Consider the following 14335-nt stretch of genomic DNA (forward strand, 5'->3'; position numbering starts at 1 on the left):
CAACCTAATTTCTGGTCTAGACCAGGCCCCAGTGTAGACACTACGGCCAAGTCTACATTGCAGACCTATATTGGTATAACTACGTCGCTCAGAAGTGTGAAAAATCCATACCCCTGAGTGATGTAATTATACCGACTGTAACCCCCGGTGTAGACCGCGCTATGTCGGCGGGAGTGCGTCTCTCCTACACAGCTACCGCCTCTCTCGGCAGTGGGTTAACTACACCGACAGGAGCGCTCTCTCCCATTGGCACAGAGCGGCTTCACTACAGCCGCGCAGCTGCAGTGTTGCAGCGTAGACCTGCCCTGAGAGCCCCTAGCTCTACCCATGTACATTTCTAGTGTAGACCGGGCCTTAGTCCCCAGCGCAGGAGCTAAGCAAAGCCAGCCGCCTTCCCAGCTGGTTCTGCAGAGTTCAAGCTTCGTGTAAACAGTAAAGGAAGCTTACAGCCCTTGTGGACCCCAGCCCAGGGCCCTGTGCAGGCAATACAGCCTGAGACAATGGCTCTGGGATGTGTGGGCTGCCCCATGCCCTCAGCAGCCAGGGACATGTCCAGACAATATGGCCTGGGAACGTGGCTCTGCGGTGTGTGGCACTCCATGCACTCAGCAGCCAGGGCCATGTGCAGGCAATACAGCTTGGATAATGGCTCTGGGATGGGTGGGCTGCCCCATGCACTCAGCAGCCAGGGCCGTATGTCAGGTCTCCAGGGAGGAGGGAATGTTGCATGGTGGATGGGGGCGCTGTGAGAGGTTGTGGGGCTTAGCAGGGGCTTTGTTATTGGGACACTGGGTCCTACTTGTAAATTGTAATGTTATTTTTATTGCTTTTGTTCATGTGCCCAGAGCATGAAAGAGGCACATTCTATAGCACTTTCAATAAATAACCCCCTAGCTCTCCAGTCATCCACAGAGCATTCCAGGAGACCCAGGGCCGATAAGACCCAAATACAACCTCAGTGTGAACCGGTCTGTGTTATGCTTCATTATAAAAGCAGAGACAAGCACAAGCCCATGTTTCTCTGTCTGGGTTAGCAGCATAAGCCAGGCAGGGTGGGCTGTTGATCAGGCTTCAGTGCTGTGAACAATGTGGATATTTAAATAGTCCCCAGACAGGCTTCCTGATGAACACCCTCCCATGAGTGGGGATAGCTCACACCCTATCTTAGAGCTGCCTTGTGAACGCCTGGCCCCACTGAAGTCAGTGCAAAACTTCCTTTGTCTTCAGTAGAATCCGGATTTCACCCATTGTTTCGGGCTGATTGCAGGGACCCTGGGCTGTAGTGGTGCATAGCATCCTCCTCCCCCCGCCCTGTGTGCACTTCATTTATCACTCACGTTAGTGACGTTTTCCTTTTGCACCCCGGCTCGTGGTAAACTCTCTGGGGACTTCTGGCCAATTCCTGCAACCACTTGGCGATTTTGCCACTGATTTCAGTGGGACCAGGAACTGCTCATGGGCCCGATTCTGATCTAGATTACACCCGTGTCACGTCACTGGCTTCAGTGCAGGTTCTCAGTATTTACACCTGTATAAAAGTGATCTAGGCGCTGGTAAAGCACAGAATCGGGCTGCTCGAATGTACTGCAGCTGCTGTGCCCCAGCCCAGCGTTTCCATAGGGGTGGGTGCTGCCGTGCACGCGGATAGCTACGGACAAAGGCTGAACAAGAATAATTCCTCTTCGGCCGGTTTGGTAGGTGCATTACCCTCATCCTGCACACCTGACTGGGAGCTAACCCTGACTAGACCAGGACACACATTCTGTTAGCCTCTGATGCTGCCACGTACATCACCGCTGAATCTGGCCCAAACACTCCGATGGGGGTTGAACCTACTTGCTCCAGGCTGCATTTGGTGCTGATGTTACATGTTTTTTTCCCATAGACGCCAAGTCCAGAAGGGACCACTGTGATCATCCAGTCTGGCTGAGTTACACAGGGATGGGTAACCCCCCCCTGGAGATATTTGCTGTGGGTTATCGCTGTGAATCTTTCACAGAGCTAGGGCTGACAAGGGGCTTGGGCCCTGTGCTGGACTTCTGCACCGGGTTGAATTTCCCCCCTAGAAAGCCCTTTTGCTGGGATTCGGGGCTGCAGGCAGTGCTGAGCGTGAAATGCTTGTGATTGCAGGTGCCAGTGGTATTTGATGACGTCGCTGTCTATTTCTCCCGGGAGGAGTGGGACATGTTTGCGGAGTGGCAGAAGGCGCTGTACCGGGAGGTGATGACGGAGAACTATGAAATGCTGCTTTCTTTGGGTAAAGAGCTGGTTTTGTTCTTTTGCTAGACGTGTGTGGGCTCTTTGTTTTGGGGCTTCCGTTCGCACGTTTGATCTGCGTTCAGAATCCCAGCCACTTCCAGCAAAGCAAGGGGCTGATTTAAAACCATTGAAAGTCTGTGTAATGAGCACTCTGGCCTGACGGTGGGTTCTCCAGCTCTGCTTCACACTTGCAGGGGTGACCAGCTTCTCACGCGGTGGAGGTCGTTCAGGCGACTCATTCAAGGGGTTATGACAGCTGCTGTTGTTTTCTCTCTCCAGATTTCACAGTCGTCTCCCTAGGTGAGGTTTCAAAAAAACGGATAATAGGCTGCTTGTCCGGGACAAGACAAACAAGGCGCTCTCACTGGCCAGTCACTTCACAACCGTGCGAGGGTCTGTGGTTAAGCCTAGCTATTTAGCCATTGCAGTTACCCAGCCTACGTCTCTGTGTGTGAAACACAAAAGCAGCATTTGCTGTTTGATGTGTTATAGGCTGAGGCCTGAGTTATGTCAAGGATTCTGGCCTATGCATGGATGTCTATTACGCTATTAATAACCTCCATATTTTCTGTGTCGTCTCTGCACCTTTTGAAAATCGGCACTAAACTGGCTTTTCTGCCATCTCGTTACCTGTCCATCTGCTCACGACTCTTCAAAAGCAATGGCCAGTAAATTGGCTAGCTAATTCCCTTAGTGTACCCTAGGGTGCCATCCCACCCATACAGGCTGAGCTGGATAGGTGTATATTTTCCAAGTGTTTTCTCACCAGTTCTAGATCAATGGTTATTTTTACTGGGTCCCTCGTCCTTACAGGTTGTTCAGATTTCTTGATTTTTCTTCTTGAAGAACAATTTCCAAAAGGAGTGAGTACCATGGCCATTTTGGTTTCCTTTACTGATGGTTCCCCCTTGTACATTTTTCCATGACACACTTGTAAAAGCTGTTATTTTCACCATTGGCCTTTGTCTGGCATTAATTCATTTGGCCTCTTTTCTGCCCTTATCTTTTCTCTGCAGTGTGCATTTTCTGTTCAGTCGCCTCCTCACTCTGTTTCTAGCACAGACCCTTGCACCCGGGAACAGTCTCTCCTGAAGGAAGCTATGCCTGCTATTTCTTTCTTACATTATTCTTTTCAGAGGAACTGTCCTCTGTTGTGCCTTAATTATCTTGTCGTCTTCCGCACTGGCTCACATCTGTACTTCCTCCCATTGCCCCTCGCTTGCTAAGAATCTAATCCTGTAGTCCTTTCTCACGAGTCATCTCTACCCATGTGAATCATCCTGCAAAAGAGTGCTGCATTCTGGATTTTCTCCAGAGCTCCTTGAAGTCAATGGAAAGACACCCATTGGCTTCAGTGGGCTTTGGATAAGGCCCCGTGTGAATCTATCCGACTGTCAGGGTTCCCTCCCCACTCTGAACTCTGGGGTACAGATGTGGGGACCCGCATGAAAAACCCCCTAAGCTTATTTCTACCAGCTTAGGTTTAAAACTTCCCCAAGGCACAAATTCCTTCCTTGCCCTTGGTATCGCTGCCACCACCAAGTGATTTAAACAAACATTCAGGGAGGGCTTCTTGGAGCCCTACCTCCCCCAAAATATCCCCCCAAGTCCCTACATACATCTCCTTTCCTGGGGAGGCTTGAGAATAATATCCTAACCAATTGGTTACAAAGTGAGCACAGATCAAACCCTTGGGTTTTTAGGACACTAAAAACCCAATCAGATTCTTAAAAAACAGAACTTTATTATAAAGAAAAAGTAAAAGAAGCACCTCTGTAAAATCAGGATGGAAAGTAATTTACAGAGTAATCAGATTCAAAACACAGAGGATTTCCCCTCTAGGCAAAACTTTAAAGTTACAAAAACAGGGATAAACCTCCCTCTTAGCACAGGGAAAATTCACAAGCTAAAACAAAAGATAACCTAATGCATTTCCTTGCTATTACTTACTGTTTCTGTAATATTGGATGCTTAGTTCAGATATGACTTAGGGAGATGTATTTTCCCTGCCCTGGTTCCTCGCTGACCCAGAGAGAACAAAGGAACACAAAACAAAAACCTTCCCCCACAGATTTGAAAGTAACTTCTCCCCTTATTGGTCCTTTTGGTCAGGAGCTTCTTAACCCTTTACAGGTAAAGAGGGATTTTATGCTACCCTTAGCTGTATGTTTATGACAAGGATAAATTTAGGCATTTTATGGTGATATGTTTCAAGCCTTCCTGTTACATTCAGTCAGTTCCTCCTTAGAATTAGGAAGCAGACCCAGGATGGCCTCTCCTGTTTGGTTGGAATCTCTACAGCCAGGAACATAAGCTGCCTTATCCAGAAGACCTCTTTGAGGATGATTGCTTGGCTGTATTTATTACGCAGCAGATATCTGGGTAATTCGGATCCCCCACAACTACTGCGGTGTGTGGACTGGGGCTTGGTGCAGGAATTTTTTCTCTTTCTCTCATCCCCCTGTCGTGGTGACCTGTAGAAGATGCCCCTTACTTCGTATCCCTTGTGCCCTAACCCCGAGAATTTCTCCACCACCCTCCTTGTAGTCACATGGCAGCTCCCTGTCCCTTTTGTCACATACTGTAATGCTTCTCCCACCTCTAACGCATTGAAGGCTCGTCGGTGCACACGCAGACCAAGGAGTGACTACAGTTCTGTGAGACACACCACATAACCCTACTTATTATGGGCCAGCCCTTCCTGAGCCAGACTTACAGCAGACCCCCAGTGGCTCTTGCCAGCTCCCAGAGCCTGAGGGACAAAGTATTGGCATGGCTCAGCAACTGGCAAGGAGCTGGAAATCCAAGAGTGGGATTCAATGGTCCATTTTCATCATGACAGAAGGTAACCGCTGGGGCCGGGAGGTTCTCTAACAGGTCCTGTGGTGTTCACTGCTCCGGAAAGGGAGGTACGCAGATGGCACATGGGTACATTACTGAAGACCAGAGAGGGCTGTGAGGACCTGAGGGCCATGTCTGCATAGGGACAATCAGAACAGCTAAGGTGGATCCTGTCAGGCTATCTGGAGTGGCTCATGAACGTGGGTGCCAACCTCAGGGCAGACTGGCATAAACCCCCAAGTGCTTGTATGTTCAATACTTAGATTTCACCCCTCAAGTGACAAGTGTGAATGCCTCAAGCACTATCACAGCCTTAGTATAGAGTCACCGACAATCCCCTTGGCCATGTTGTCTATCTGGCCACCCCGGCAAGCCTGCCTTTGTGATAGAGGGTCCCTTACACCAAAACTCACACCAATATCCAGGTTACTCCCAGTCCTGAAGGTCAAGTTGTCCAAAGACAACACTTGAAGCCACTCCTGTAATAAACTAACTAAAGGTTTATTAGCTAGGGGAAAGAAATAACAGAGTTATTTACAAGGTTAAGGCAGGTAAACAGACACATACAAATGAGTTACAGTCTTAAGTTCAAAAGGTAATAGAAACTTCTATAATAAGCAAGCTCTATATGTCCTTTAGGGTTAACCCAACCTGAGCAGCTGGGGATCTTTGCCTCCCTGAGTCCAAACAGCATAAATATAAAGTTCTTTCTGGTCTGGCATTTTTGTTACCTTCCCCTAGAATTCCCATTGATGGGTCGAGCGGATGTGCATGTTTCCTCTTTGTGGGTATGGGGGGAGCAATCAACAGTCTTCTGTCCACTGACGTTACACACGGGCTTGTCTGATGTCCACAGAGCTTCTTTTGTTGGGCAGGAGAGACACCTCTTGTGGTAAACTAGCATTTCATACTCGGTAATGCTCCTCTCCTGACTGGGAGGGTTTCCAGTTTCATGGCAAACACTTTTTATAGCTACAGAGCAAATATTTAAATATTACCTTATAACATAGGATACAGACGTTATAAGTGAGATTTATACCTGCAGCATCCTAAAAGCATTTAATAAAGTCTAAACACATTCTTATCACTCTAATATCTATTTTAACAATACTAACACACTGGTGAGTCAAACTGGTTTCCAGGTATGCATTAGTCAGTGTTCACTGAGGCAGAGGGGCCTTGGCGTGAGCTGGCACCCACTCTGCCAGCGTCACAGATCCACCAAGGGTGTGACGGCAATGGGCATAAATGAAAGCACATTCAACTCCCATATGGATGGTCTCACTCAGGAGCAAAGGGGCTTTAGTTCATTGTAATTTAAGCTGGAGGAGGAGTAAATTCCAGCAAACTAAGGCCTGGTCTACACTAAAAAGTTAGGTTGACCCAGCTACCTAGGTACACCCCTGAGCGATGGATTTACGCCAATCTAACCCTGTGTAGACAGCGCTAGGTTGATGGAAAAACTCTTCCGTTGACCTAGCTGCCTGCGTCTCAGCTAGGTGGATTACCTATGCCAATGGGAGACCCCCTCCTGTCGGCACAGGTGGCGTCTACACTGATGGGCAGCAAGGGTGCATTTCAAGTGTAGACGAGCCCTTTGTCACTTTCCCGAGTGTCCCTGGGCAGACGCTTGCTCAGAGAGATCTAAACAAGCCAGGTGAATGGGCAGCGCTGCAGCAATTGATGTTTGGTGTCGATAAATGCAGGATCTGCACACCCTCCTGCAGCACGTAGGGGCACAGAGAGGTGTGACGTGGCCCTTTCATCTCACTGGATGTGCGTCAGTTAAAAGGAACACTTCAAGGGGATACACGTATTGTTTCTTCTGTGTCATTTCCACAGCTTTCAGTCTGTTCCTATCCCCTCTCTGAGGGCTTGGCTACACTTGCAAGTTAGAGCGCATTAAAGCAGCCCCAGGCGCCCTAACTCCCGACCCGTCCACACTGGCAAGGCACATAGAGCGCCTGGACTCTGCAGCTGGAGCGCTCCTGGGAATCCACCTCCACAAGAAGCATAACACTTGCTGCGCCCCGGCTGAAACGCCCGGGCGTCAGTGTGGACGAGGTGTTGCATTACTGCGCTGTGATCGGCCTCCAGAAACTCCCATAATCCCCTGAAGTCAAGTGGCCACTCTGGTCATTGTTTTGGAATCGGCTGCAGGCATGCGGATATCCCCTTTCAAAGCTCCGTTTCTGACAGCCGGCTGCTTATCTGCTCCAAGACAAAGCAACCATTAGTGTGGAATGCTGCTGCCGTGAGTGTGTGTGAGAGGGGGGAGATCTGCGGCTGTCTGAACTTACAAGACAGCATGCTGACATGCTCTCAGCCCCCCAAAACCCCACTCTTCTCCCCCCACATACACACAACACACTCCCTGTCACACTCCACCCCCCCATTTGAAAAGCACGCTGCAGCCACTGGCATGCTGGGATAGCTATCACAATGCACTGCTCTTTGTGGCGTTGCAAGAGCTGCTAATGTGGCCACGCCACAGCACTTGCAGCTGACAGTGTAAACACTCGGCAGCGTTTTCCCTGCTGCGGTCCCTGAGGGCTGGTTTAACTCCCAGCGCTCTACATCTGCAAGTGTAGCCAAACCCTTAGTCCATGTCCATTTCAGAACTGGAACACTCCTAAGGGGTTTTACACCGGTTGGTCGGATGATGACAAACTGTTCACTGAAATCAAGACAAAACTATTCATATGATACCAAGCCCTGACTGCCCCATGTCTCTTCCCACTCACAGGCTACCCGGGCCCCAAGCCTGACCTCTTATATCGGCTGGAGCGTGGGGAAGAGCCGTGGGTCCACACCCCGCAGGGCCCTGTGGCGTGGGAGAGCCCCTCTCCGGGTGAGTAGCAGTAATCCCAGCGCTGCTCTCGCTCTGCAGTGAGGCGCTGGACTCAGAATTGTAGAACCACATGGTTAGACGGGACTGTAAGGGTCAGGGTCCAGTGACCCCATCCCAGGCTGCTGCCCTGGCTTCCCCAGCACACGTGCCATGTCTGGGCATGTCCCATCTGCCTCCCCTCCCCCAAGCCCCTCGCCCCTCAGTCTCCTTGTGGGAGTGAAATTTCAGTGAGAATTGTCAGCTGACCTGGCACGCTCTCCTGTTTCGGGCTCTCCTGGGGAGGGGGGCTGTTAGTCAGGGGTGCTGGCTCTTTCACCCCACATCCCTGCCGCCCTGCTGGACACGTCCAGTGTTTGCTCCTCCCAAGCGGGATCATCCTCCTGCACGGCCGCCCCAGGCAGCGCCGTCAGCGCTGTGCTGAAAGGGCGACGAAAAGACCCGTATGCTGGGGAAGGGACGTGGGGCTGCCTCGGTCAGGCCCCACTGCAGGGGGGTCTGAGTGTTTCCCTGGCCTAGGACGTAGCATCTGGGTTATGTTCCCTCCAGCAGAGGAGGAGGAGCAGCAGCGCTGTGAGCCGTGGGTCAGCCCCCAGCAGGACTCCATGGTGTGGGAGCCTCCGGAGAGTCCCTGCCGAGGTGAGTAACGCCCAGCCCAGCCCCCTCGGTGCTGCCTGGACTCCGGAGAGAAGAGCTGGGCAGAGACCCCGTCCCAGGCTGCTGAGGGCTCGGTCACATGGGGCTGAGGTTAGGGAAAGGCACTGGGCTCTGATCACTGACTGGGTGGGGGGCCCGTGCAGACCTGTGTCTGGTTATCTGACATCCCATTCATCCAGCATGGACTCTTCCCTGCCTGCTCGCTGGCCCCAGCGGGATGCTCCTGCCTCCGGCTGGGGGGAGGCTAGGTGCTCCTGGGCCTTCATCCTCAGGGGTGTGTCTGTACGGGCAGCGACGGTGTCCTATTCTCAGCCCACGGATAGGGGCCCCTCCATGGGAATGCTGCCGCAGGTGCTGTGGGGGGAAGATGTAGGCTGTGTCCTCCCAGGTGGGTGTGACTGGGTGAGGCCACCTTCCCGGCATATCTGGTACCCATTAGGGACTCACAAGAGATTGGCCAAGGAAACAGACTTCCTGGGGTACCATCAGCCTGGGGGACGCCTTGCATGCAATGGGACCTGCGTACAGCAGGGTAGATTTTGCCCCTTGTTTCTGCTTCCTCCTTGCTGCAATCCAACCCTCCCCAAATGACGCCAGCACCCCTCTGTGCTCTGAGGAGCTGGGCGTCGTGTGCTGCCGGTACCAGCCTGCGCGTGCCATCTGGGGGGATGTCCCAGCCCCATCCCGCTGCTGGGGTTAGGAGCGGTTTCCTCTTGGCTGCAGCTTGTGAGACAATTTCTGTGTACTCTCTTCCACCCATCAGGCGGCGATGTCCCGAGTGGGTCCGGGGAGCAGCAGCGCCGGTTATGGGCCAGCATCCTGCAGTGCGCCGTGGCATGGGAGAGACCCGAGAGCATCGGCCGAGGTGAGCAGCAGTGATCCTGGGAGCCGCGCCGACTCCAGAGCGAAGAGCTGGGAGCAGTGACTCTGTCCCAGCTGCCGCCCGGGCTTCCTCCAGCAGGATTTGTTGTGTCTCAGGAGGTGCCTGTCGACCTTCCGTCCCCTCCCAGGCCAAGCCCTTTCCCCACCCGTTTTCTGCTCTCTCTGGGATACTGCGGTGGGATGTGGGAAGGGAGCTGCTGTCACGCTAAACACCCAGACTCGCTCCATTGCACTCACTGCAGCTACTGGGCGTTCACACTCGGCGCACGCCCAGGGCAGGATCCCGGCCCCTCCAGTCAATGGGTGTTTTCATCTCCTCCCCTTACACACAGTTTCCTCCCCACAGGCCTGACGCCCTCAGTCCCTTACAGAACGTCCCAGCGCTGCTGTCCAGGGTCAGACACCCCCCAGCGCTGGGTCTGAGGGGAGGCTATTTTTAATACTCAGGTGGTTAAGATTAGGAGAAACTCTTGCTGGATTCACTCCCTAAATCCCCTGACTGGGAGCAGGTGGGCCCCCAGGAAACTCCCTCTGGTCACCCCCTCACTGACTCTCCCCACACGAGGCAGGTCGGGCTCTTCCCGGCTCTTTTACCCTCAGCGCTTTGCAGCGTTGGTGACGTTCTCCCGGTGGCTGCTGCACTCACCGGATGCTGGGAGATGCGGCACAAATCGCCTGTCGGGGGATGCGGCGCAGGGTGAGGCCTGCGCCCTGGAGACGCCCATTGCCTGGGGCTGGCAGTTCAGAACTGGGAGCTATGGGGCAATGACGAGAGAAAACTCCCTTTCATGAGAACACACTGAGCCAGCGCCTCGCTGGGATAACTGCATTGGAGTTAATGGAGTTTGGTCCATTGTCTATTTCCCGCTGAAATCGCAGGCCCTTCTCCGCTTCCTGCAGGAGCTGCAGGTGCCTCCAGGGAGAAGTGTCGTGCAAGAAAGGGTGTGGGGGTGATCGGTCCCAGAATATTAGGGCTTTCTCTTCCCTGAGGGATAATCTCTGGCCTCTCTTTTCCACCCAGCAGATGGCAGGGTCAGGAGCAGTTCTGAGGAGCAGCATCCGGATGAAGGGGCTGAGACCCTGGAGCCCTACAGGGTGTTACTCCGGGGATCAGAAGAGGGCGCTGTCCTGAGCCCTGAGCTGCAAGGAACCTCCCTGAGCTCGTGTGGGTCTCAGAGACCAGAGAGTGAGCTGGGGGCCACACGGGGGTGTGACCAGTGCTCCAGCAACTCCCCAAATATGCGGTCAGGGCCTGAGACTGGAGAGGGGCCGAGCCCATGCCCGGTGTGTGCCCCGAGAGCCAATGGGATGCCCTCTCCTGATGCGCAGGAGAGCAGCGTTCCCAAGAAGGAGAAACCCCACAAGTGCCCGGAGTGCGGGAAAGGCTTCCGGAGGAAGTGGGATCTCACCAAGCACCAGAGAACCCACTCGGGGGAGCGCCCCTACCCCTGCACGGAATGCAGCAAGAGCTTCAGCCACGTCTCCAACCTCATCAAGCACCAGCGCATCCACACCGGGGAGCGGCCCTTCGCCTGCAACATCTGCGGGCGCAGCTTCACCCTGAAGCAGGTGCTGGTGCGGCACCAGCGCATCCACACGGGCGAGCGGCCCTTCGCCTGCACCGACTGCGACAAGAGCTTCAAGGACAAGCAGAAGCTGACCATCCACCAGCGCATCCACACCGGCGAGCGGCCCTACGTCTGCGCCGACTGCGGCAAGAGCTTCGGGCAGAGCCAGCGGCTCAAGACGCACCGGCGCATCCACACGGGGGAGAAGCCCTACCTCTGCAGCGACTGCGGCCGGGCCTTCAGCCAGGTCTCCAATCTGTACACGCACTGGCGCACCCACACGGGCGAGCGCCCCTACCCCTGCACCTACTGCGGCAAGAGCTTCAGCCTCAAGCACGACCTGACCAAGCACCAGCGGGTGCACACGGGCGAGCGCCCCTACCCCTGCACGGACTGCGACAAGAGCTTCAGCCAGAAGCAGGACCTCACCAAGCACCAGCGGGTGCACACGGGCGAGCGCCCCTACCCCTGCGCCCAGTGCGGCAAGAGCTTCAGCAACGTGTCCAACCTCCTTGCCCACCAAAGGACCCACCTGGGGCAGCGGCTCCCAGTGGCCGGCCCGGCCCAGCCCGGCAAGGAATGAACCACCATGGGGGCGCTGCTGTGAGCCCGTCAGGAAATCAGGGTGGGTGATGAGTCCTGTTCTGCTCCCCTTCCCACCAGTGCAAGTCAGGAGCCACTCCATTCCCTTCTGTGCAGGCACAGCCAGTGTCAGCAGATGTGCTACCTGAGGGAGCTGAGCAGAGCGGGGAGCAGGGAAAGGACTAGCAGAGGGTGCTAGATCAAGCCACCCCAGCCGACATGTTGTCTGGCAGCACCTCCAGGGCTGAGATCCCATTGGTTTCAACATCACTTACACCAGGGTCTGATTCCCCCCCCACGACATCTCAAGCAAGTGTAAGTTACAGTGGAGTCGCATCATAGGTGCATTTAACTTACGCGATTTTAACTATATGCGCTCCGCAAAACAAAAAAAAAGAGAAAAATAACAATTTAAATACTCAGGTATCAGAGGGGTAGCCGTGTTAGTCTGGATCTGTAAAAAGCAACAGAGGGTCCTGTGGCACCTTTAAGACTAACAGATGTATTGGAGCATAAGCTTTCGTGGGTGAATGCCCACTTCGTCGGATGCATGTCATGGTGACGTTCTCCCGGATGTCATGCATCCGAAGAAGTGGGCATTCACCCACGAAAGCTTATGCTCCAATACATTTGTTAGTCTTAAAGGTGCCACAGGACTCTCTGTTGCAATTTAAATACTGTACCTGTAGTGCGGGCGATTCCACTCAATGAACGTTTGACTAGATGCGATTTTCGCCTTACGCGCTGACTTGAGAACCTAACCCCCGCGTAAGATGCGACTCCCCTGTACGTTCTTGTGGCCCAGGCTCTGGCAGCCAGCACTGTGTGTGTTACACTCCATTACCACTTAGCCCTGCTTCCTGAGATGGGTGACTCTCCCTGCTGACCAGGGCCTCGCCCCGGGCGGAGCTGCCTGCCCCAGACAGTGCAGATCACTGCGGTAATAGGGGCTCTAGTCTCGTGTTTCTCAAATGCGGCCACCAGGGGCTTTTCTTGCGGCCACGGCCTCCTGGGCAGTGATGGGATGGGGAGGGGGACGCAAAGCATTGGCCCCACCTCCGGGGCCGTCAGTAGTGATTGGGCCCTGCCCCCATCTGGAGACACACAAGCTGGAGGAGCAGGCAGCCTGTGAGTTCCTCACCTTCCTGGGGGCAGTGGGGTCGGGCATCAGCCCTTAAGTGGCGGGCTCCAGCCATGGGGCTTCAGGCTCTGTTCCCTGGCTGTGCGGTGGCGGGCTCTGACCCTGAGCTCACCCCCTCCATCACCCTGGCCACCACTGCCTCCCCCCGTGCCCCATCGTCACTGGTCCCCGCTGTCTCCTACCCACTTCCCCATCCAGGGCTTAATTTGTCCTCAGGCTTGCCGGGACTGAGTAAGTCTGCTGGGAAAAGTGATATTTGTACATTTGTTGTTAGCACTTCTCACAACAGTCTTACTCTGTAGCAAGTCTAAAAAAAAGCAACCAAAAAAGCAAAAGAAACAACAAGATAAAAGACAAGAACGTGCAGAGCACCTTGTGTTTCTATTCTGTTTAGGTCCAGTAAAGAATAGAGACAAACTGTGCGTTATTTTTAATATTGAGTCTGCAAAAAACCCTACATAAATAAATCACAATGACCTGGATGTGTTTCTGTGCATATTGATTTGTTTTTCCTAAAGTTAATTAAGTATTTTAGGAAAAATTGTGAGAGCGGCCGCCAGCGAGAGTTGGTGGCTGCACTCTGAGGCCACCAAAACATTTGTTGTGAGAACCCCGGCTCTAGAAAAGCCGGCTGGAGGGACAGGCACCAGACACTGTTACACGGCTCCAACCCTATTGTCTTCATGGGGCGGAACAGCAGCAAACGAGGCAGACCTGGCGCAGCATCTGGCTCAGGCCTGTTTCTACTTCGTTTTACCTGTGGAAATCCAGAGTGATGTCACGGCGGTCAGTGGGGTTACTCCATGCTTGGCGCCCTGTGCTGCTCCCGTTCAAGTCTGTCAGAGTTTCGCCATTGGCTTTAGCATTAGATCCCCGTCCGTTAGTGTGAGAGCAGAACGTGGTCCTAGGGGGCGAGATGTCTGTGGTGCCCCTATTGACTATGTAAATTGTGCCATTTTGGGGTGATCTAGCGCTGGGGAAGAGAGAGTCTGAATAAGGAACAGTCACTCTGTGGTCATCTGGGTTTCCACCGTGCAGCGTTCTGCTCCCAGGCGAGTATGAGAGCTCCCCCTAAATGTTTAAAATCCGTGAACCCAACCCAAATATCTACAGCCCCCTTCCAAAACTGCTCTCGTCTCCCGTCGGCCGTTTGTGACCGAGCCCTTAGGTGGGTTGAAATCCCCTCCTTTCCATGTGATGAGTTGCCTGGTGGAATCGGTGCTCAGCCAGGAGCCTGTTTTGTGCCACTGATGTCTAGACACAGAGATCTTCCCAGGAGTGAGTGTAATGGTTCTTTCTTACAGTCTAAGGTTGGTGAGAGGCCGTCCGGGTTTAATGTAATTTCCTGCCTCCTGCAACAACAAAAAGTAGAACCCGACAAACTATTTACAACCCACGCTGTAGATCGGGGCAGTCAATAGCCAGACCGCAGGCCAAATCCTGACCTGCGGGTGCTTTTGAATGGACCCCGAAATCTTTTTATTTACAGTAGAACCTCAGAGTTACGAACTGACCGGTGAACCCCACAGCGCATTTGGAACTGGAAGTACTCAATGA

At 53.5% G+C, this 14335-nt stretch overlaps 1 protein-coding gene across 1 annotated transcript; it reads left to right on the top strand.

Moving 5' to 3' along the window:
• Positions 1-2133: 2133 nt before the first annotated feature.
• Positions 2134-12084, top strand: LOC112125698 (zinc finger protein OZF-like). The gene is made up of 5 exons (XM_029913485.1): positions 2134-2257; positions 7847-7951; positions 8498-8587; positions 9369-9470; positions 10509-12084. The coding sequence occupies exons 1-5, from the start codon at positions 2185-2187 to the stop codon at positions 11636-11638; spliced, it is 1500 nt and encodes a 499-aa protein (XP_029769345.1). The 5' UTR covers positions 2134-2184; the 3' UTR covers positions 11639-12084.
• The last annotated feature ends 2251 nt before the right edge of the window (positions 12085-14335 follow it).

The sequence above is a fragment of the Terrapene carolina genome, unplaced genomic scaffold, assembly GCF_002925995.2.
Source record: "Terrapene carolina triunguis isolate 2854851 unplaced genomic scaffold, T_m_triunguis-2.0 Scaffold668, whole genome shotgun sequence".
Classification (NCBI taxonomy): domain Eukaryota; kingdom Metazoa; phylum Chordata; order Testudines; family Emydidae; genus Terrapene; species Terrapene triunguis.